Consider the following 22236-nt stretch of genomic DNA (forward strand, 5'->3'; position numbering starts at 1 on the left):
AAGTAAATTAACCGTTGAGTATTGTTTTGTCAGCCACAATCACTGTATTTATTTCTGATTATACTAATGGCAGAATTTTGATTTTCTGTTTTTTTTTGTTTTGTTTTGTTCTTTCAAATCAGCCTACAAATGTTTTCTTGATTAAAGACAAGAGTTTGAAGAAGTTCCATTCAAAGAAATGAAAACCTCAACAAGCTCTACAACTGTTTTGATCCTGTGTTTTTCTTCTCTCTGGATCAGCTTGATCCATCCTGACATCTCAATGGAGTTCACTTCAGTTCATTCTTTTTTTTTCACATTGTCTCAAAGCAGCTTTACAGAGAAACATTGGTTATAAAGTTGGATGAAAGGATGTACAGGTTTATTCCTTTTAATCGCGCGTTTGTCCCTAATTAGCGATCCTGTGGCAAGGAAAAACTCCCCTGAGATGTTATAAGGAAGAAACTTTGAGAGGAATCGGACTCAAAAGAGAACCTCATCCTCATCTGGGTGGCACCAAATGTCCATTTATTACAGTCCTTTTCAATGGGAGACCACTTGTTCCATCTGAAGCTGGTTCCATGAAGAGGAACTAAGAAACTAAGACACAATAAAGAGAGATTTGACTAATTAATATTAACTATGTGATTATATATGATATTTATTCTGTAAATCTGCCCAACTGTAAAAACAGTGCTATACAAATACGACTGAATCGAATCGAATTGCATCACCGCCATCTAGTGGCCATACTGCATATTTACACACAACGTCATCACGCTGCGCCGGATGTACAGAGACTTGTGCTTGTGCTTCTTGCTGTGTCCTTGGTTTTATGTGATAATTTGCAACGTTATCAAGAGCTGTGGATCCTACAGAACACGACAGACGAATAAAAGCTGCAGAAAACGTTTTATTTTCCTCCTGCGATGTGATTTTTTTATTGGTAAGTCGTACATAAATACACACACACACACACACACACACACACACAAACAATATTGCAAAAAGTATTGGGTCACCTGACCTTTCCTGCTCTATGTGGTTCTTTTCCAAATTGTTACCACAACGCTGGAGACATTCACTTGTAGATGGCGCTCTAATAAAATGTTGCATTCACTTGAACTTGGAAACCCAAACCTGTTCCAGCATGGTGATGCCCCTGTGCAGATTCTTGAAGATCTGGTTTACATGCTTTGAAGAGGAAGCTCTTGAGTGGTCTGCTATAGAGCTCTGATCTTATCCCTACTGAACACCTTTGGGATGAATGTGAACGCTGACTGCACCCCAGGTCTCCTCACCTACATCAGTACCTGCCTTTCATAACACCCTTGTGGCTGATGAACCAGTCATCCAGTAGAGTGGATGGAATTAGAAGAGAAAATTGGGAGTGGAGAATTACATATACTTATGACCAGGTGTCCCAATGCTTATAGATCGATCGATCTAGCACATCTGGCACTGCAGGATTTGAGTCCCTGGGGGCGTAGTGGGTTACTGATGGTAGCCTTTTTTACTTTGGTCCCAGCTCTCTGCAGGTCATTCACTAGGTCACCCTGTGTGGTTCTGGGAATTTTTGCTCACCGTTCTTGTGATTCTTTTGACCCCACGGGGTGAGATCTTGCGTGGAGCCCCAGATCGAAGGAGATTATCAGTGGTCTTGTATGTCTTCCATTTTCCACTAATTGCTCCCACAGTTGATTTCTTCACACCAAGCTGCTTACCTATTGCAGATTCAGTCTTCCCAGCCTGGTGCAGGTCTTCAATTTTGTTTCTGGTGTCTTTTGACAACTCTTTGGTATTGGCCATAGTGGAGTTTGGAGTCTGACTGTTTGAGGTTGTGGACAAGTGTCTTTTATACCGATAATGAGTTCAAACAGGTGCCATTAATACAGGTACCAAGTGGAGGACAGAGGAGCCTCTTAAAGAAGTTGTTACAGGTCTGTGAGGGCCAGAAATCTTGCTTTTTTTGTAGGTGACCAAATACTTATTTTCCACCATAATTTGCAAATAAATTCTTTAAAAATCAGACAATGTGATTTTCTCATTTTGTCTCTAATAGTTGAAGTGTACCTATGATGAAAATTACAGGCCTGGCTCATCTTTTTAAGTGGGAGAACTTGCACAATTGGTGGCTGACTAAATACTTTTTTAGCCCCACTGTATACAATCATGGATTAGTTGAAACCAAACTGCTATGTCCCAACTTGTTCAAACTTCTGGCTTCCTGCCTGATGTTGAAGCTCCTCATTTATTAGAACATCATTCAGATCACAGAAGAACTGAAAAAAAGAAACCCAGTAACCCGATTTTGTTCCACCCAGGACTCCACTGGTTTTAGATTGACAGCGCATTGGCACAGTTATGAGCGCTCCAAACTCCAAGCAAAGGCAAGCGTGCTGGGGAGCGAGAGATGAGCTGTGGACGTGTCTGGACCTCAACCGAGACGACGCGACAGCCTGCGAGGGATATCGCAAAGAGTTTGAGGCCAGTTGTCCTGCTCAGTGGGTACGTTGGACAATAAGCTTCAATTCTCACACCTCACTATTACGAGCCATTCGAACAAAGGGGTCACATACATGCTGTAGGAATATCTGGATGATCTCAGAATTGGTGCCGAAAAATCATACTTGGTTTTTGGGGAGTTTGGGGAGATTTTGACGAAGAACAGCTTTCCACATTCTTTGCATCCAGACGGTTCGTTTCTCCAGAAAGCTCAGCTGAACCTTTGCTCTTGTAAAAGTGTTCACTTGTTGGAGCAGTGACTGGGCAGGTCAGTATGGATTAGAGACAGTGGCATTGAGTAAAAGACAGGAGGTGGAGCTGGAGGTAGCAGAGCTGAAGATGTTGAGGTTTTCGTTGGGAGTGAAGACGATGGACAGGATTAGAAATGAGTTTATGACAGCGCATGTAGGACATTTTGATGACAAGGTGAGGGAGTTGAGATTGAGATGATTTGGACATGTGCAGAGGAGGGACATGGAGTATATCAGTAGGACAATGCTGAAGGTGGAGACACCAGGAAGGAGAAAAAGAGGAAGACCAAGGAGGAGGTTTATGGATGTGGTGAGAGAAGACATGCAGGTAGTCGGGGTGGAAGAGGCAGATATAGTTTAGAGAGGAACAAATGTTTAGAATCGATTATTTTTTATGTTTAGTCTTTGTTAGAAGTAGATTTGCGTGTTTTTAAATTAGGTATGAAACGTTTTATTATTTTTTTTTATTTATGGGAAGATATAAGCGACCGCCTGAGGTCTAAGGATGGAGTCATTGCTTTTATTCCTATATTTATATTTATATTCACAAATGTCTTGTTTGCTGACATCATGTTCATTCTCCAGGTGAAATACTTCAACAAACGAAGGGACTTCCTGAAGTACAAAGAACGAATTGAGAAGAACGGATTCGAACCTGTCGAGGGAGCATCCAAATCATAGCTCATCGAAATTAACTGCACAAAATCGACACCGGAGCCAGAAACGGATCCCGGATCGGATCCTGTTCTTTTCAGCAAAAAAAACCAAGAACAAAACAGATTCTTTGTTGTTAATATTTTATTGCAGTTTGTAAAGATGTCGTTTGCAAATAAACGTCTGATCACGTAGTACATCACAGAGCGTATTTACGGGACATGACCGTAAATCGGGTTACAGTAGCAATGTGAGATCGCGCAAAACTTACGGCTACGGCGGCCATGATTTTATACCCGAACACGACTTTCCACCTAAAGCCATGTTCAACTACAGCGTGTTAAAGAACTGTGCTTCACTGACCAGGCATTATTTATTCTATAAAACCGCATCGCCATCGAATAAAAGCCACGAGGAGGTCGTCGTATTTCCCAATGTTGCCCAAAGTGTTTTAGCTACGGCCCTTTCGCAGGCAATCCGAAAACTGTTGCACCGTATATTAAAAAAAAACTTGTCCATTCCAATCGGTTTCAGCTTCTTACTCGCTCTCACACTCGTTCCCATGTGTGCCTACAAGCTTTGGGTTACGTTCCTCATGACTGCCCAAGCGGGGAAATCCGACAGCTGGAACAGCGGGACTCCCCATGTGCTTATAGCCAGCAGGACCACCAGCACGCCGATCAGATTGACCCCGAACCCGGCTTTAACCTTCATCAGAGACATGACAGAAGACCATCAAGAGCATTTACATACACTGGTTTAGTGTACGCAATCTGTTTTTATATCTGTCTGTCTGTCTATCTATCTGTTTTTCTTTTATGCATTCTTTCATTCTATCATTCTTTTTTTTACTTGCATTAGCTCTGCCTTTCTTGCTGTATGTTAATTTTTTCCATCCATCCATCCATCCATCTTTCTCACAAAAACCTGTGTTTACAGCCTGAAGCCGTCTGTCCATCCATCTGTCTGTCTGTCATTCCTTTTTTGACTTTCATTAGCTCTGGCTTTCTTGCTTTTTCCCATCCATCCATCCATCCATCCATCCATCCATCCATCCATCCATCCATCCATCCATCTTTCTCACAAAACCTGTGTTCACAGCCTGAAGCTATCTGTCTGTCTGTCTGTCTGTCTTTTCTGTCTTTCATTTGTTCTTTCATTTTATCGTTCCCTATCTCTTTCTGTCTGTTCAGTGTTTTCTTTTTTCTATTCTGTCTTCCTTCACAGACGTGTGTGTACATGGTCTAACGCATTTCTCTCTCTGTTTCTCTCTCTCTAATTATCTATCTTTTCTATCTTTTTTCCATCTGTCATTCATTCCGGTTTTCTTTCTTGCAAACTTCCTTTCAAATTGTACTTTCACCAGCTGAAGGCCCCCCCACCCCCACCATACTATATCCACCCTATACCTGCATCCTTCACTCATTCTGCCCATCTAGATATTTACTAGTACCTAACTATCTGTCTGTCTTTCTTTCTTTCAAACATTTTTTTCTTTCTTTCACACTTTCAGACCAGCTTTGTTCAAGCCATCATTGAAACGTGAACGTTCGCTCTCTCGATCCTAATTGACACTGTTTATAAATGTATCACAGGAAAACAAGTTTTACCATGTCGCTGATTTTCACATGTCCGTAACTGAACACGATGGCGTTCGGCGGGTTTCCTACAGGCAGCATGACTCCGAAGGAGACGCACATGGTGGCGGGGATGAGTGTGTGGAGGGGGTTAATCTGCAGCGTCTCCGACTGAAAGGGTGAAATACAAGACGTCCATGATCTGAAGGCACTGGTGCACATGTGGATTTGTGGTTGCTCTATCTGTCTGTCTTTCCATTTTTTCAACCATTTTATCTTTTTTTTCTGTCTTTTTCTCCTTTTTTCCTCCATTTTTTCCTCATCTTTTATTCATTCTATTATTATCATTTTTACTTTTGTTACTTACCCACCTGCCTAACTTCCTTCCTTGTTCCTTCCTTCATTTATTTATTTTTGTCTTTCTTTCTTTCTTTCTTTCTTTCTTTCTTTCTTTCTTTCTTTCTTTCTTTCTTTCTTTCTTTCTTTCTTTCTTTCTTCATTTTTTCATTTCTTCATTTCTTCCTTAACTTTGACAAGTATTGATGGCACTGGAGCATATATGTAGTATGTAGCAGTTCTGAAAAAATGAGATCAGACTGATATTGGACCGTCTGTCATGGGTAAGGATATTTTTCCACTGGACTATTTTTAATTTTATTGCATTTTTTTTTCTTCTTCTTCTTCTTCTTCTTCTACTACTTCTTCTTCTTCTTTTTATTATTATATAACAGTTCCTCTGTAATCACATTGAAAAAGTCAGGGTCCCGTATTGACAGCCTACTATAAACTGTATGTGTATGTATGTATATATATATATATATATATAACACTTCTAATGGCAAGATTCACTTCAGTTCATTCAATAGCTAATTATGTGTCCTGATTCTGATCCACAAAATCCGATCCCTATCTTGATATCTGTTTGCATTTCCTGGTCCCCACATGTGCATCTGATCCTGGGGGCCCTTAGAAATACATGCCTGAATTTCCAGGACGTAGCCCTTTCATAAAAAAAATTAAAAATAAATTAAAAAAAGAATCGGTCCTGTGTGTCCTTACCAGAGCAGACAGGATGGGCAGGAACACGGTCAGAGTGGCAGGGTTGCTGGCGAATTCGGTCACAGCAGACACGAGAAGGCAAGCAAGTAGAGTGACGGCCCACAGGGGCAGGCCACTCATCGGCTCCAGCTGACGCCCGATCCACATGGACAAACCTGAAACCTGGGTAAAGACAGTGATCTTAAACCTTCACATTCATAAAGGTTTCTTGAGTCACAATGACTCATTTATTGTTAAGTGCAAAAAAAACAAAAAAAAAAACAATAGGAAACAGAATCACTCGATTATTTATTCAATTCCCAATAATTTCATCATTACATCGTTTACATTAGAGTTTCTCTCCAATTATATCTCTCCATCATGTGTTGCCTTCAAGGCCTTTCGAAATCAGCAGTGGGGGTGCTTGGAGCATGAAGTACAGGAAGCTGTCACTTTAAACCAATCAGATTTTGAGTTGCCGACACCGGGGCCATCTAGCAAGCGTCCGATAACGTCTGCATTTTCACGTTTTTCGATTGGACGTCCGGAGGGTGCAATGGTAAAAACTCATGGATATGCTTACAAGGACGTTTACGAGACGGACTTTTCAGAAAAAGTTGCACATCTTGACGAAAGGTCGGCCGTAAATGTTGTTGAGCTTTGTCATGAGCCGTTTGTTTTTTGTTTCCTGGAGGATTTGCTGGAGAACACACAATTTGCCTTCATTTTAAATCCCCAGAAAAACCCGTAATGCAGAAAGAATCCAGGGAAAACGGTGAAAGGAGACTTGTTGAATTGTGTTCATTGGGTTTCATGCTTGATGGCGTTTATTCTCCCTGTATGAGATTCCTGTCTGTGATGCAGTGCTCTGTTCTACTGCGTTTCTACTGCGTTACAATATCGATTGTTTCTAGAGCCGTTGTGTCATAATGATGGCATTAAGAGGTGGATTGATTCAGGTAGGACCCCACCGAAGGCTTAGGGGTGAAATGCATAGAGAGTAATATTTCCATCTTACCTTACACCCTGCTGCCAGCGCATACCCTGCTCCAACCAGAATCACAATCTCCCACGGCATCAGTCTCAAGAAGTCTTTCCACGTGATCATGGGTGCCAAGGGGTCTTCCTCTTCATCCTCCTTGTCCTCCTTGCACTCATTCACTACGTCACAAGAACCCAACAGCATTCATCAAGCGAATGCATTTGTGACCTGCATTCGGGTAGATGTAAGGAAAGGGTGATATTGTGAGTTCTGACCTGTGCTTTTGCTTCGAGACGAAGACCCCCAGGGCTTGCGTGCCGGGATGAGGAATAGCAGGAAGCCGAGCAGCACGGAAACCGTGGCATCAGTCCTGTAACCTTTCCTGCAGCCACAGAATTCAGGAAACGTCAATGCCAGATTTAGATTGTACTGTTTACCATTTGAAAACATTTGAAACGATCATGAAATGAAAAATACGACAAAGGACACCCAGAACCGCTGAGCTGCTAGAATCCTGTTTCGGACACATATGGGACGACATTCCTCTACCAAAACATAAGCAACTAATCTCTGTGAACCCCCAAATATATTCAGAAAAAAGACATGATGCTACACAGTGCAAACTCGAAATCCCAAATAAATTAGTTTTTCCTTAAAATGGTATATATTCTAAGTTTACACTCATTCTCAATTTGATACACAGATTTATGAGATTTCAAAATTCAGTTTTTACACAGTCACAGAATTCTTTGTATGTCTTCATTAATCATTATTGTATTATACTGTATTTTCTTTGTCATCATTTGTTTCCCATTAATGTTCAACACTGAATTTACTTGTGATGTCACACTCGATTATAGTGCTTCATATGAAAATTGACAGTCAGGGGTTCAATAATTTGCATATTTGTCGAATTTTTTTGGACCTAACCATCTGTTGGTTTATCTCCTGACCAGGGTTATTTTGGAAAGGTGTAACGTTTTCATCTCCAGCAGGGGGCGCACTCTTTTCCCTTCTCCCGAAATGTCATGATCATGTAATAGTAATTTTATATTTATATATATGCAGAAGATATGATTTTCACACACTTCTCAAACAGGAACGTCCAGCCGGGGACAAATCCCGGTTCTCTGGTGAACCACAGCAAGGTCATCAATATGAAGAAGACTCCTGTTACAACTTCTGGGTAACTGTTTGGTTAAAACATATTAAAAATGTAAAAAAAAACTGCATTACAAGCATTTTACTTTTAGTGTTTATAACTGTTTTGCGCTTTAAACCTTATAGCACCAAGCTTCTGGTATTCTTCATGGATTCGTTTCTCGGCGAGGATCTCCCGCTTGGTTTTGCGTTTCTTACTCCAAGAACAAGTTTCCCTGAAACTAAGCATATCCCAGTTATATACTGCTTTTATTTAGGTTATAAACAATTGTAACCAAATATTCTACAATAGAAAGTTGCTGTTTATTCTTACTTGCATCCCAGAAACAGGAAATGAAGCCAGAGCCAAGTTAGAACCAGCATAATGAGAGCAATAGGCAGGCTGAAGATGAACCACGTTCCAAAATTGATGACTTTGGCATCTGGGTATCGACTACAAAAGACATTTCGTTCAGTATTTGCTTTTTCAATGATAACACTGGCTTGTCAAAAGTCTGGAAGCACCCATTTTTTGTAATGATTTTTCAGAGACACAGGCATGATTCCTTTTATGCAACAAATGAGTTTATTTACTGGTATGAAGATTTACTTTCACCAAACAAATATAGAAACGTCCAGATGTTCTACTTTATTCCTTCAGCTTTTCGCACTCTCGGCGTCCCAGCAGTTCGTTTTCTTGTAAAAAATTGCCAAATGCGTTTTTAATCAGTTGACTATTTCTTTCCGATCCAATTTATCCTCAATTGGATTTAGGTGTGGTGACTGGGCAGGACATTCCATGATGGATAAAACAGACTGTTTGCTCTATAAATGAGATCTTGAATGTATGCTTCAGCTTATTGTATTGCTGTATGGCGAAGTCGGTTCCAATCAGCTGCAGTCCAAATGGAATTGCGTGGAGTTAAAGTATGGAATGGTAGCCATGTTGGTTTATTACTTTCACCCAGAATAAGTCTCCAACCTTCCCTGCTCCAAAAATAAAAACCCAAACCATTAAGCTTCCACCTCGATGTTTGACTCCTGGTCTCTGTCTTTTGCTCCCCTTTTGCTGCCAAAACAGTTGTGACCCATCGAGCATTAACAGCATGAACTTCTTCAGCAGTTTGAGCCACAGGAGGTTGTCTGTTGGATCGGACCACACGGACCATGCATGAATGAGCCTCGGCCGCCCGTGGCCCTGTCACTGGTTCACCACTTTTGGGACCAGACACCCAGGAACACCCAGAGCTGTTTTTGAGATGCTTCAAAAACTAGCCATTGCAATTTGGCCCACCTCAAAAATTTATGCTCGCCCATTTTACCTGCTTCAAACTCGTCAATTGTGAGGACAAAATGTTCACTCACTGCCTAATAAATATATCCACCCACTAACAGGTGCCATGATGAAGAGATCATCAGTGCCATTCATTTCACCAGTCATAATGTTGTGCCTGCTAGGTGTAGTGTACCCGCTATCCTGAAACGAGGTAATCTCTGTACTTTCTAAGAGCTCATTGATTTGTCACGCTTAACTCTATCTCCAGCGTTTTTACTCGATCTTCCGCTAATCTCACAAAGACAAGGCTGATAGTAAGGATTTCCAGAGAAACGCACCGTTTGTTCCGTTACTTGCATGTGATCACTGCATATCTATAGGATTCCAATTTCCTCTCAACTGATTGACCCGTTTATTTTTACATCGAAAAGTCACAATTTTGTCATAGCTTGAAAGGTCCAGTGTACAGCAAAAAAAAAAAGCCTAATGTCAGATAATAAAGCTTCCAATTTTCATGGAATACAGACAGTGAGCAATATATATGGATTATAAATTTAATAGATTTTGGTATTATATAGAGTCTTGTATGTATTGCAGGGTACAACTGACCTTTGCTCTAAAATTAATTCGCATCAAAAAGGCTGATTATTCCCTGGAAAAGGTCTTTGATTGGATTGTGTACATCTGTGTAAACAAATCTGGGAAACTCTTCAAAATCCGGAAAAAGATGACTTACTTGTTGAACTGCTCTGCGAAGATGAGATTGGTGGAGGTGCCCGTGATGGTGATGAGGCCGCCAATAGTGGCTGCATATGTGATGCTCAGAGACAAGCACTTGCAGATCATGTGGTCCTTCTTGGTTGGGTACAGGGAGTCCCTTCGGATTTTGGGTTTCTTTGGGCACAGGAACATTGATCGAAACCTTAATGTGTTATATACCTTAATATATAATAATCAGCGCTCAAAGCCGAGGAGATTTTAATTGACATATAATCTTGAGGTGGTTTTAATGCTTCATGAACTGGTATTACTTCGGGTGTTACTTCTGCTATTATTTTTACCTCAGGTAAACGTCCGTTATTCTGCTTTGGGAAATCTGTTCCCTGAACTGGTTTCGATGCAACCCCATTAACATCCTGCGAAGTCGAAAAGTAAAAAAAAAAAAAAAAAACGCAGTGTGACACATTCAACATTACACAGTTCTTTGAATCTCATTCTTCAAAACGAACGAATCTTTTATTGAGTCATTTTGTTCATTTGATCAGAAATCAAACTTATTAAAATATTATTAATAAGCGGATCCCCCAACCTGTCTACATACTTTTACTGCAGTTCCAATAGTTTATATACAGTAGAAAATAAATTAATCACTCTCTTGAGACACATACGAAAGACTTGAACGAATCATTTACAAGCAACCCATCGCTAGTCTATGCCATTAAGGCTGCTGCTTATGATATGCTTTATGATATATGCGTCTTACCTCAACAACTGTGCAAAATTCTGCTTTCTTACAACTGTAGAAATAAGAAAAATAAGTTTTTTTTAAATTCATGAATAAAAGAAAAAAAATTCTAAAGTAAAACAAATGACATTTCCCTACTTGTTAGTAGTGTTTACGAGCTCGAGATGGTTCCTGCTCAGGTTCTTTTCTTTTTCTACAATTAAAGTGAGATTTATGTGTTGTATTGCATCTTTTGGCTAAATGTTACATAATGGTGTACTATAATTGACCTTATAGTAAAGAACTTTATAATATGAGTGTACCGTTTTCATCCTCTTGTGTCTCCACAGTGTCCGAGTCGTCGTAAGAGTCAGCGATGCCGGTGTAAATGATTTGCTGCAGCACGGCCTCGGCTATCGGCATCACCATGGCCGTGGTGGACGTGTTACTCAGCCACATTGACAGGAAGACGGTGCCGCACATGAACCCCAACACCAGCCTGCAACGTATACAAGCAATGTTAGCTTTAAACACGCCAATCTCAACATAGGTATGTAGTAGACAGTGCATCTGGAAAGTATTCACAGCACTTTACTTTTTCCACATTTTGCTTTTACAGCCTTATTCCAAAATTGATTAAAGTCTAAAATAATGAAATTTTTGCAATTTTTTTAAATAATAATAAAAAAATCATAATAATAATTGCATGTACATAAGTATTCACAGTCTTTGCTCAGTACTTTGTTGAAGCTCCTTTGGTACCAATTACAGCCTCAAGTCTTTTTGAGTTCGATGCTGCAAGCTCGTCACACATATTTTTGGGCAGTTCCTCCCATTCTTCTTTGCAGAACCTCTCGGGGAGCTTCAGTGCACAGCCATTTTCAGATATCTCCAGAGATGTTCAATCGGGTTCAAGGCTGGGTCTTTGGCTGAGCCACTCAAGGACATTCACAGAGTCGTATTGTAGCCACTCCTTTGTTATCCTTGCTGTGTGCTGAGGGTCGCTGTCCTGTTGAAAGATGAACCGTCACCCCGGTCTAAGGTTTAAAGTGCTCTGGAGCAGGCTTTCATCAAGGATGCCTCTCTACATTGATGCATTCATCTTTCTCTTGATCCTGACTAGTCTGCCAGTTCCTGCCACTGACAAACATCCCCACAGCATGATGCTGCCACCACCATGCTTCACTTTAGAGATGGTATTGGCCAGGTGATGTGCGATGCTGGGTTTCCTCCAGACATGACGCTTTGCATTCAGGCCAAAGGGTTCAATCTTTGTTTTTTTCCATGGTCTAAGAGATCTTAAGGTGCCATTTGGCAAACTCCAGGTGGGCTGTCATGTGCCTTTTACTGAGGCCTGGCTTCGGTCTGACCACTTTACCATACAGGCCTGATTGGTGGAGTGCTGCAGAGATGGTTGTTTTTCTGTAAGGTTTTTCTTTCTCCACAGAGAAATGCTGGAGTGACCATCGGGTTCTTGGTCAACTCCCTGTCTAAGGCTTTTCTCTCCCTCCATCAGTTTGTTCAGGCAACTCCACTCTAGGAAGAGTCCTGGTGGTTCCAAACTTCTTCCATTTAGGGAAGATGGAGGCCACTGTGCTCATTGGGGCCATCAATGCTGCAGAAATCTTTCTGTCCCCTTCCCCAGATCTGTGCCTCGATACGATCCTGTCTCTGAGGTCAACAGACAATTTCTTGGACTTCATGGCTTGGTTTGTGCTCTGACATGCACTGTTAACTGTGGGACCTTTTATAGACAGGTGTGCGCCTTTCCAAATCATGTCCAATCAACTGAATTGACCACAGGTGGACTCCAATCAAGTTGTAGAAACATCTCAAGGATGGTTAGAGGAAACAGGATGGACCTGAGCTCAATTTTGAGTGTCATGGCAAAGCTTGTGAATATTTATGTATGTGTTTTTTATTTTTTATTTTTTTTTTTTTAATAGTAGTGTATGGGGAGTGATGGGAAGATCAGATTTAGAGTCCTTTAGTTCATTCCGTTCCTTTGATCAGAAATAAAATAAAATCTTACATGTTCACTAAACAGATCCTCCAAACAAATACATGAACTTTGACTTATAGTTTCAAAACTGAACATATGACAATGCAGCGGACAAATTTTGATAAACAGATCGAGTAGCTTCACCTTTACTATTTACTGCTCCGTGTCTCCGTGTCCAAACAAAAACCCGATCTATTGCATTGTGTAGCATCTATGGGAGTCATGTGATAGAAGAACAAATGACTCTGACCAGACGATTCATGAGATTAACTACTCAATTCTGTTTCCTCTGTAATGCATGGCACAGAGTCTATGGAAGTCATGTAATAAAATAATGACTAGACTCAGACTAGAATCGTCAAGAGGTAAACTACGCAATTCTGTTTCCTGTTCATAACCTACTGTCTGGAGCTGTTGTGAAGCTTCGCTCATGGGCGTTCAGTAGAAAATGAACGAATAGCTCTTTGAGACTGCTCGTTCTTTTGAGTCACCTTGAAGACTTGTTTGAAATGAACGAATCGTTCAAGAACGGCCCATTGTTCAGTGGTGTTGAGGAGGTCAGGGCTCTGTTCCATTCCAAACTTAACACACCATTGCTTCATGGAGCTTGCTTTGTGTACACAAGCATGGATATGTTGGAACAGTGTTGGGGTCTCTAAGTTCTGGGAGAATTTTAATGCGTATATAATGAAATTGTATGGCAAAAGTTTGAGGACAAAGCAATTCAATTTAATCCAAACAGAGATAAAGGGGTTATGAATTTGGAATGTATAGGTTTAGTTTAATAAGCGAGCCAGTGGTGACAGATGGCATGAGGAAGAAACTTTGAGAGGACTCAAAAGGGAACCCATCCTCATCTGGGTGGCACCTAATGTCCATTTATTACAGATCCAGAAGCACATATGCATGTGATGGTCAGGGTGCGTATACCTTTGGCCGAACTTTGTAAATGCTGTGTAGATTTTAAGCGCTGGGGTGTTACCCAATTCTTTATGCTAATTTCAGTCTGCAAGCCATATCTAGGAGATGATCAGGACAGTGTCTGGTAAAAATCACAGCCAAAGTCTGGATTTCTTCCCTGAAAAGACGAATTATTAGCAGTTTGTTGTTTCACTACAGGATGGGAAAACGTACTTAAATAATGATCCATAAAATCCAGGAAGCTGAAGAATGTTTAATAAAATGCTAATAAGCTTCTTATTGGATACACTCATCTAGGATTCTGGGATACACTGTAACTCCAAAGAACTTTAATGAACAGAATTCCAATTATTAAGGATCAAAAGAGAACATGATGCTTAAAACCATGTTGTGTTTCTGTGTAATGAATGTATTTTTGTGTGAAGTGGGACGTACATGCCAGGTTTGGCTCCCGCTATCATAACCATGCGCAGAGCGATGCGCTTGTGCAGGTTCCACTTTTCGATAGAAGCAGCCAAGCAGATAACTCCCATCAGCAGGAGCGTTGTGTCCTTAAAGTACTCCGAGGCTACCTGAACGCAAAAAACATGAATACTTTTATTGGAGCAAAATGAAAGGTAGTACTTTACTGTAATAAAAAAAAGAAATTATATATATGCTATTACATTCATAAATCTGAAGTATTTAATGGACAGCTAAATACTGTAGCTGAAATAATCATTAATCTCAAGTAAGGCTTCGAATGACAGATCAGAATGTCATGTCAAGTCCAAACTAATTTGATTATAAACAAAACACCAGCTGATATATGAGCACATATACTGCATCATGTGCTATTCAAAAGTTATGGGCAGATGCAAATGCAGGTAGAGATTTATACTGACCAGACACCATTGGTGGACAATAATAAATTAAATATAATTTGTTACTGTACTTGAGTAGCTTTTCACATTTCTGTACTTTACTGTAGTATTTCTATTTGGGGAGACTTTTACTGTAAGTTTTCTAAATTTCCAACTCAAATATCTGACATACACTTAACTTACAGACTTAACTACATTTAGCAAAATCTCATCTCATCTCATCTCATCTCATCTCATCTCATCTCATCTCATCTCATCTCATCTCATCTCATCTCATCTCATCTCATCTCATCTCATCTCATCTCATCTCATCTCATCTCCAACATACAGTTCGGCGTAAATTCAACAGCAAGCAGAACATAAACGATGGAACAAACTAATGACTTGAACTCGCCACAACACCCGTGGCTTCATTTGCACTAATCTTTTGAAGTAGTTAAAAAAATTATCATTTTAAAAGATATCGATTAGTGTTTGACTCATTAACATTATTCTAATAATTAAGAGCCTTGTGCCAAAAATTATAATAGGAACATTATAGCCATAATAAATCATTCTACTTTGGATACTTAAGTACATTTGAAGGCAGATACTGTGGTACTTTTACTCAAGTGAAAGTTTAAAGGGATGCTTTTACTGAGGTAATTTTTTTTACCTACTGTATCTCTACTTTAACTCAAGTACATTGTTTGTGTACTTTGTTTACCACTGGTAGAAACACAATCCAAATTTGGTGGTTAAACCGAACAAGGTCAGCCAACGGGTCTAGACAATAGTGTAAACAAGCAAACAAGCGAAAACAACAGCTTGGTATTGAGTCATCGAATCTGAGCAAAAACTTCATGGTTTTCTGATGAAACCAAAGTCCTTTTGTGTGTAATAGGGAACACCGTAGCTCAATTCTAAGCTTGTTGACGGTGCGTGCTGTAGACTGTGGGAATGGTAATCCTTTGGCAGACATGTCTGAGGGTTGTGGGTTTTGCTGGTTGATGGAGTTCAGCTGTAACCCATTGATTTTACATTTACAACATTTGGCAGATGCAATTATCCTCAAACTTATCTCAGTTAAACAGCTGAGCAATTGACTGAAAAGGGCCTTGCTCAATAACCCATCAGTGGCAGCTTGGTGGTGCTGGGATTTAAACCCATGACCTTCCAATCAGAAGTCCAACATCTTATTCACTTCCCCATGAAGACCCAAAATTTACTTTATGTAAGTTCCTTTCTGTCAAATATTCTGAAGAATTTTACTGGCAGTTCTGATCTCAACGATTTACAATATACAGTATTTACAGTAAATGCTTTGCCGTTTATATGAATAGAATTGCATTTATTAATTACTGAAAGCAGTAGTGGTGATAATAGATAATGCATAGATCCTGTAACAACTAGCGCTTAAAAAACAAGAACACTGGACTATAATATAACTGAAAAATATAGTTTTCTGCAAACTGAATAATGAGTTTAGTATAATTTAAACTCATACTCATGTACCCCTAATTTGTGAAGTTTGTCCATGGAGATTTAGTCACATGAGGCAACATTGTGCATTACATAATTTAAAGGTTCAAATATCCAACAAGAGAGAATTAAAAAAAAAGTAAAATAAACAAAAATGTAAAACCAAAAACATGTTTAGAAAATAAAGCATCAGCAAAAATAAATAAATAAATCCTTTCACAAGTGTGTTGAAATATTGTTTGTTTGCTGTAATGCAATGATCTTGGGATGCTTTTGCATGTTGCACGGTAAAGTCCAAAGGTCTTAGTTCACTCTCTAGAATTATTTTTATCTAATCACTTGCTTCTTGAAAACAAACAAACAAACAAACAAACAAATTAATATAAAATGTATACTAAATGTATATATCACATTTAAACATAACATTTAAATAGTTTAGATGTATATAAAGCTTAAATCAGCTTTTCTGCTGAGTTTTTAAAAAAAAGTAATTTTATTTCTCTTAGTAGAGTAAAATTAAAAACAAATCCATTTATATTATATACATATATATAATGCAAAAACAATTTTTAATGCAATTTTATAGATAGCGATTTATAGGAATGTTACTGTAGGAATTTTTCTAAAGAATCTATTTTTAGTACCATTATTTACTTAACCTAATTACTTTACATGACAGTATATGTTTGAACATGATCAACAATGGCAAATAAATGGCATGTTTATGTAAATGTTATACTTTAAATTGTATTCCTCTCATTAAAAGCCTCTGATAATTAAAAAATGATTAATTCGATTCACAGCGTGTGTCAAAATGTCATTTAACACTTAACGTCTCTTTGATGCTCTTTCATTAATATATGGCCTCAAAAATGACCCACACTAGTGCTTCTTTTACTTATGCAGGTGTACTCAGCGGTGTATCTGCGATCTGATGCTGAGCGAATTAAACAAAAGGTCGAGAGCACATGGCTCAGACCCCCAGCAGTGAAGGAGCATTGCGCAAGTTCAGCTGACCATCTGACTCTCTTCACTCTCTTTTTAATATAAAAATATTCTAATATCAGCTAAAATTCTAGATTAACTCCCTCCAGAGCGTGTTTTTTTTTTTTTTGGCTATATTGCAACATCACTTTTACAGTTATTGGAGCATTGTGTGTGTGTGTGTGTGTGTGTGTGTGTGTGTGTGTGTGTGTGATTCTGTGTGTATATTTAAATCCAAATAAGTTCTTTTTTTTTTTTTCTTTTTTCATTAGTTTTCATCCTGTGCTTCTGCATATTGTTCTGTTGGAACATATATTTTTGGTCTCTTTGGATGAAATATAACTCTAGCACATATGATGACCACCATCGTGTTTTATCACCAAAATGTCGTCTGTATGTTGGGGTGTATTTGGTTTTCCTCAAACATGCTCTTATTTTATATGCATAAACTTATTTAAACTTTAAAGTTTATTTCAATGTGAGGCTCTGGGTTACTGCTAGGAAGGTCCTCCAAGTTGCAACAAATGCGCTTTTAAGCAAGGCCTTTAACTGTCTCTCTCCACCGGGGGCACCAATTCCTTAGTTCATTTTGGTTCAAGTGCATAACAAAAAAGATTTATTGTGATATCTTGGCTTAATACGTACTTAATACAATCTTGACTTGATTTAAGACAGCAAAATATACTCACCTCACTTGATTTGAGAACCCCGAACAGCGGGTATAAGAATGCCGGCACCAACGCTGCCGCCCCCAAAGGCACTGCCTCCGAGACCCAGTACACTGCTGTCACAATCAGCACATAAGCACAGGATGACTCCTGCAGGGGAACAAACACAGGGGAGTCTGGAATCAGGGGTCTGGATAGTACAAAGTGTCAAGCTTTAGCATACCTTGAATTATACAGGATATATGTATCATTTTGCTCTTTCTGTCAACAAATGTGTAGAATCGGCATAGCAAAAGGCAATCGGTAAATAAAATATGAAATACTACATCAGAGTGTATTTCAGATATCTTTGTATGACGCACATAGACGATACAATCTTGCATTAGTCATGCATTCTCTTCAATTGGAGACCACTCTGTGCAGCTGAGAATGGTTGAACAAGATGGTTTCACATCAACAGCCTGAAGATTTATGAAGTTACTGAGCAACTGAAGAACTTTGAGTCTAATCAATAGCAGCAGTCTACTACAATGGCTCAGGACCACAGGTTGCATAAATAGTTCTGCATTTAAAAGCCTAGTACAGTAAACCAAAAATGATGGAATCAGTGTTGAGGATGAGAACGGGTTCCCTTTTGAGTCTGGTTCCTCTCAAGGTTTTTTTTCCCTCATGCCATCTCAGGGAGTTTTTCCATGCTGCTGGTTTGCTCATCAGGGATAAAAATGTAATTATAAGGAACAAACTAATAGGCACTAAACTTATACATTCTTTTATAGAACTTGGTCTCGTGTTATAGAGCATGGACTCGGTGTTTAAAAGGAGCCTGTCGTTTAGTCCTATTTGCATATTACACTCTGATTACCAAACCAAGTCAATTCTGGAGGCGAGGAAGTTGATCAGGTGATTTGTGTTCCTGTATTAATCAGGGTTTTATAACGTAGTCAAGCGGCGTTAAAACATGCCCACAGGTTTCCAGCCATACATTATGAATGAAGTCTGCATTTCACACTTGCTCTTGAAGAAAAGCATCCTCATTGTGGATGGACATGTTTTGTTCATACTCAGTAAGACTATGTTTGCTTGGCATGCCCCCAGATCCCCCTTATAACTCCACGACTTATGTGTTCGCATCTCCCGCTGGTTGCGCATGAGCTCAAAGGTGAAAGCACGCTGCAGCAATGTGTACTGCTGGCGGATTAAGCCGTGGGCCAGCACATGGTGTTTTAATCTGTTTGTTGTTAATCAGACCATTCCAACGTGATTGATTTAGCCTTTTTTTTTTTTTTTTAAAGGAGTCTGATTTTTTTCAGGCCTTCCTGCTATCGCATGAGAATGATCCACTGATTTTTGTCACAAAAGAATATATTCTCTAGGATTAATAATTGAGAACATGCTTCAAAAAGTGCTAATGGTTTCCATCAGTCTGAATACACATCCAATTGTAGTTATCAATCAGTATGTTGAGTAACGTCTTGATTATTATGCCACAGGTCGGCAGCGCAAAAGCCGATCTAATCTTTCGCTTCCTTTGTGACGTCACTCCAAACGGAATGTGGACCTGATTGGAAGATAAGAACCGATCACTGAAAAGTAACGGAAATTGATTTGACCTTTGAGGCTGATTATCATTAACAGCCAGGAAAAATGTTTTGCGCTGAACTGACTGTTAAAACGTGACTACGATGGCGGCAGGCTGCTTCTCAAAGGGACGTACCGTAGAAGCGATCGTTTGCCTCAAAAGCTGACCCAAAAATCACTCGAAAAAACAAACAACATCTGCAAAAGCTGCTGGTGTTTTAAATAAACAATTCATAGAGCAAAGCAAGATGTGACAAAACATCAGGAGGGGGCTTGGTCAATACGTGTGCATCTTTACAAAATTCTACGATCCCACTTGTACCCTTTCCAAATTGGTGAAAGGTTGCCTGACTCCCTCCCTCAGTGCATCTTTATCATATAGTCCAAAGAGATATGTAGAAATTGTACATTAAGAACTGCATTGATCATTTTCTTTTTAACTGCAGTAAAAGGTGTCAGCAGTTTTTCTGACTTAATATGCTGCAGAAAAAAATCCACCTTTACAGCAATACTCCTGATCTCTTGTAACGGGTTGGTGTCGATCCACATGGTGGAGGTTGAGAATCTTTGATTGAATGCGCTACGAATTAGAAATTGTTTCTCTCTCAATTTATTTCATTTTTATTACATTTATTTATCATATAACATTTATCGTGCACATGCACCCAGATTTTACTAAAGATCCACCTAACATATACCAAAGTGCACATCCACCCAAATTTCTCAGATTGACTAAAGCATGTATTCAGCCAGATATTTTAAAGTGTATTTACCAAATTGCACATCCACCCAGATTAACAAAAGTGTACATCTAATTTATATTTACTAAATCATGCATCCACCCAGATTTACCAAAATGTTTATCCTATTTATATTTACTAAAGAATGCATCCACCTATATTTACCAAAGTTCATCCTATTTATAGTTACTAAAGCATGCATCCACCCAGATTTACCAAAGTGTTTATGCTATTTTTATTTACTAAAACATGCATCCACATATATTTACGTGTTTATCCTATTGATATTTATGAAATCATGCATTCACGGTGATTTACCAAAATGTTTATCCAATATATATTTACTAAAACATGCATCCACCTCTATTTACCAAAGCGTTTATCCTATTTTTATTTTCTAAAGCATGCATCCACTTAGATTTACTAAAGAGTTTATCCTATTTTTATTTACTAAAACATGCATTCACCTATATTCACCAGTGTTCTTCCTATTTCTCTTTATTAAAGCATGCATCCTACAATTTCTAATCACTGTTCATTCATTTTATATTTGTGCACATCCATTGAGATTTATTCAAATGCAATTCCACTTTTATTTACCACATCCTATTTATATTCACTGCGTGATCCGTTTTCATTTCCCAAACTGCACATCGCTCCATGTTTAGCGCGCATGTTCGTAAATACGCACGGGAAAGCGCGCTGTGCGCACCGGGGAAACGTTTCCAGCTTCCAAAGTTTAATAGGTCCAAGTAGTTAGAAGATTCCACATACCCTCATAGATTGTTTGTTATTTTAATTGTAGGTGTTTGATTTATTTAACCTGAAAAGAAAAGAATTGGGCTTGAAACTCACGATTTATATACCGTCATTACGCAGTTTGAACCTGATATTGAGTAAGTTGCATTAGATGGAAGGATACTCACACTGCTGGGATGGATGAGAGGAAGAGGCAGAAGGGAAAGTGGGATCATTACCACGAGAATCAGCTTCCTCGCCACCCACAGTTTTCTAAACAGGTCCATTCTTGATGTCTCCAGCCAAAGAATTCTCTTTTGGTTTCTTTAGATGTGTTTTTCTTTCCTTTTTTTCCCCTCACGAACGTGCTGTAAATTCTATTCAGCTTTTACAGTAATAATGAAGTTCCTGAGCCACTTATTCTACTACAAAAAAACTTTCCCTTTATGCATTTTTTTTCCAAAAGTGTAAAAAGATGTGCAAAAAAGCTTTTTCTTTTGGTGTTCTCTTGTTTCCAGCCCTAAGAAGAAATTCCCACTTTCATCACTCATTTAGTCTCTTCAAAAAGCGTTTTCATCTGTGTTTAGGCATTTTCAGGGTTTTCTTATTTCCAGCATTCATACAACCTAAAGCACTGTAAAACAAACCAGCAGAAACCCATGAAGTTCTGCTATTACATAATGTGACTCTGCAAAGTCCGCAAATTTCTTAACCCTGGCTATGGTCCCGCCTTCTCTCCTCACTGACCAATCAGAAACCAAGAGACTAATGTCAATCAATTGGTCAAAGAGCACTTTTTTTGTTAACTCTTTTGGTGTGAATTGCACTTCACGAAAATGGGAGGGTGATTGCACGACATGATATGGACCAATCATATAAGTCACAATCAAATATTTGGCTATGTGAATTTAATGTAAATGAGACAAAGTCCAGAAAATGTTGAAGTTTTGCTAGAACTTATATCTTTCTGTCAGGATTGAAACTCATATCATTAGCATAAGAAACAGACACGACCTTGAAATGGGAAACACAAATGCATCTTTACAGAAATAAGTAGATTTCGAATACAAATTTCATAGCCATCCCTTAGTTTATCCCTATTAACAAGTCATACGACATAGGCAGAGAAAAACTCCTTGAGATGGTATGAGGAAGAAACCTTGAGAGGCACAAAAGGGACCCATCTTTATCTGGGTGACACTGAATGTCCTTATATAAATTGGTGTTGAACGACCAATGTATCATGTGGCACAATTCAGCAGATGTATAGAAGAAAGCAAGAAAGGTGTTTTCAAGTGTATAACTTGATATATGCAGGGGAATATAGACACACGTGCCAATAATGATATTTAACATGATTAGAAAGAAAAATTAATTAGGAGAACAATGGCGACCTCTAGTGACCCAAACACAACATATAAGATGACAAGTCCTG

At 39.0% G+C, this 22236-nt stretch overlaps 2 protein-coding genes across 2 annotated transcripts; one reads left to right on the forward strand and one right to left on the reverse strand.

Annotated features, from left to right (window-relative positions):
• Positions 1–745: 745 nt before the first annotated feature.
• On the forward strand, positions 746–3586 carry LOC124401654 (cytochrome c oxidase assembly factor 6 homolog). The gene is made up of 3 exons (XM_046874087.1): positions 746–925; positions 2304–2487; positions 3321–3586. Exons 2-3 carry the CDS (start codon positions 2344–2346, stop codon positions 3414–3416), a joined length of 240 nt encoding a protein of 79 aa, XP_046730043.1. The 5' UTR covers positions 746–925; positions 2304–2343; the 3' UTR covers positions 3417–3586.
• On the reverse strand, positions 3516–21509 carry slc13a4 (solute carrier family 13 member 4). Its single transcript, XM_046874081.1, has 16 exons — positions 20990–21509; positions 17767–17895; positions 14205–14341; positions 11170–11345; positions 11006–11060; positions 10886–10919; positions 10464–10538; positions 10139–10296; positions 8461–8580; positions 8267–8368; positions 8075–8176; positions 7262–7368; positions 7023–7165; positions 6026–6187; positions 5000–5137; positions 3516–4097 (listed from the first exon to the last, which is right to left on the reverse strand). The coding sequence occupies exons 1-16, from the start codon at positions 21086–21088 to the stop codon at positions 3960–3962; spliced, it is 1875 nt and encodes a 624-aa protein (XP_046730037.1). The 5' UTR covers positions 21089–21509; the 3' UTR covers positions 3516–3959.
• Between the last annotated feature and the right edge of the window lie 727 nt (positions 21510–22236).

This window comes from Silurus meridionalis, chromosome 18, assembly GCF_014805685.1.
Source record: "Silurus meridionalis isolate SWU-2019-XX chromosome 18, ASM1480568v1, whole genome shotgun sequence".
Classification (NCBI taxonomy): domain Eukaryota; kingdom Metazoa; phylum Chordata; class Actinopteri; order Siluriformes; family Siluridae; genus Silurus; species Silurus meridionalis.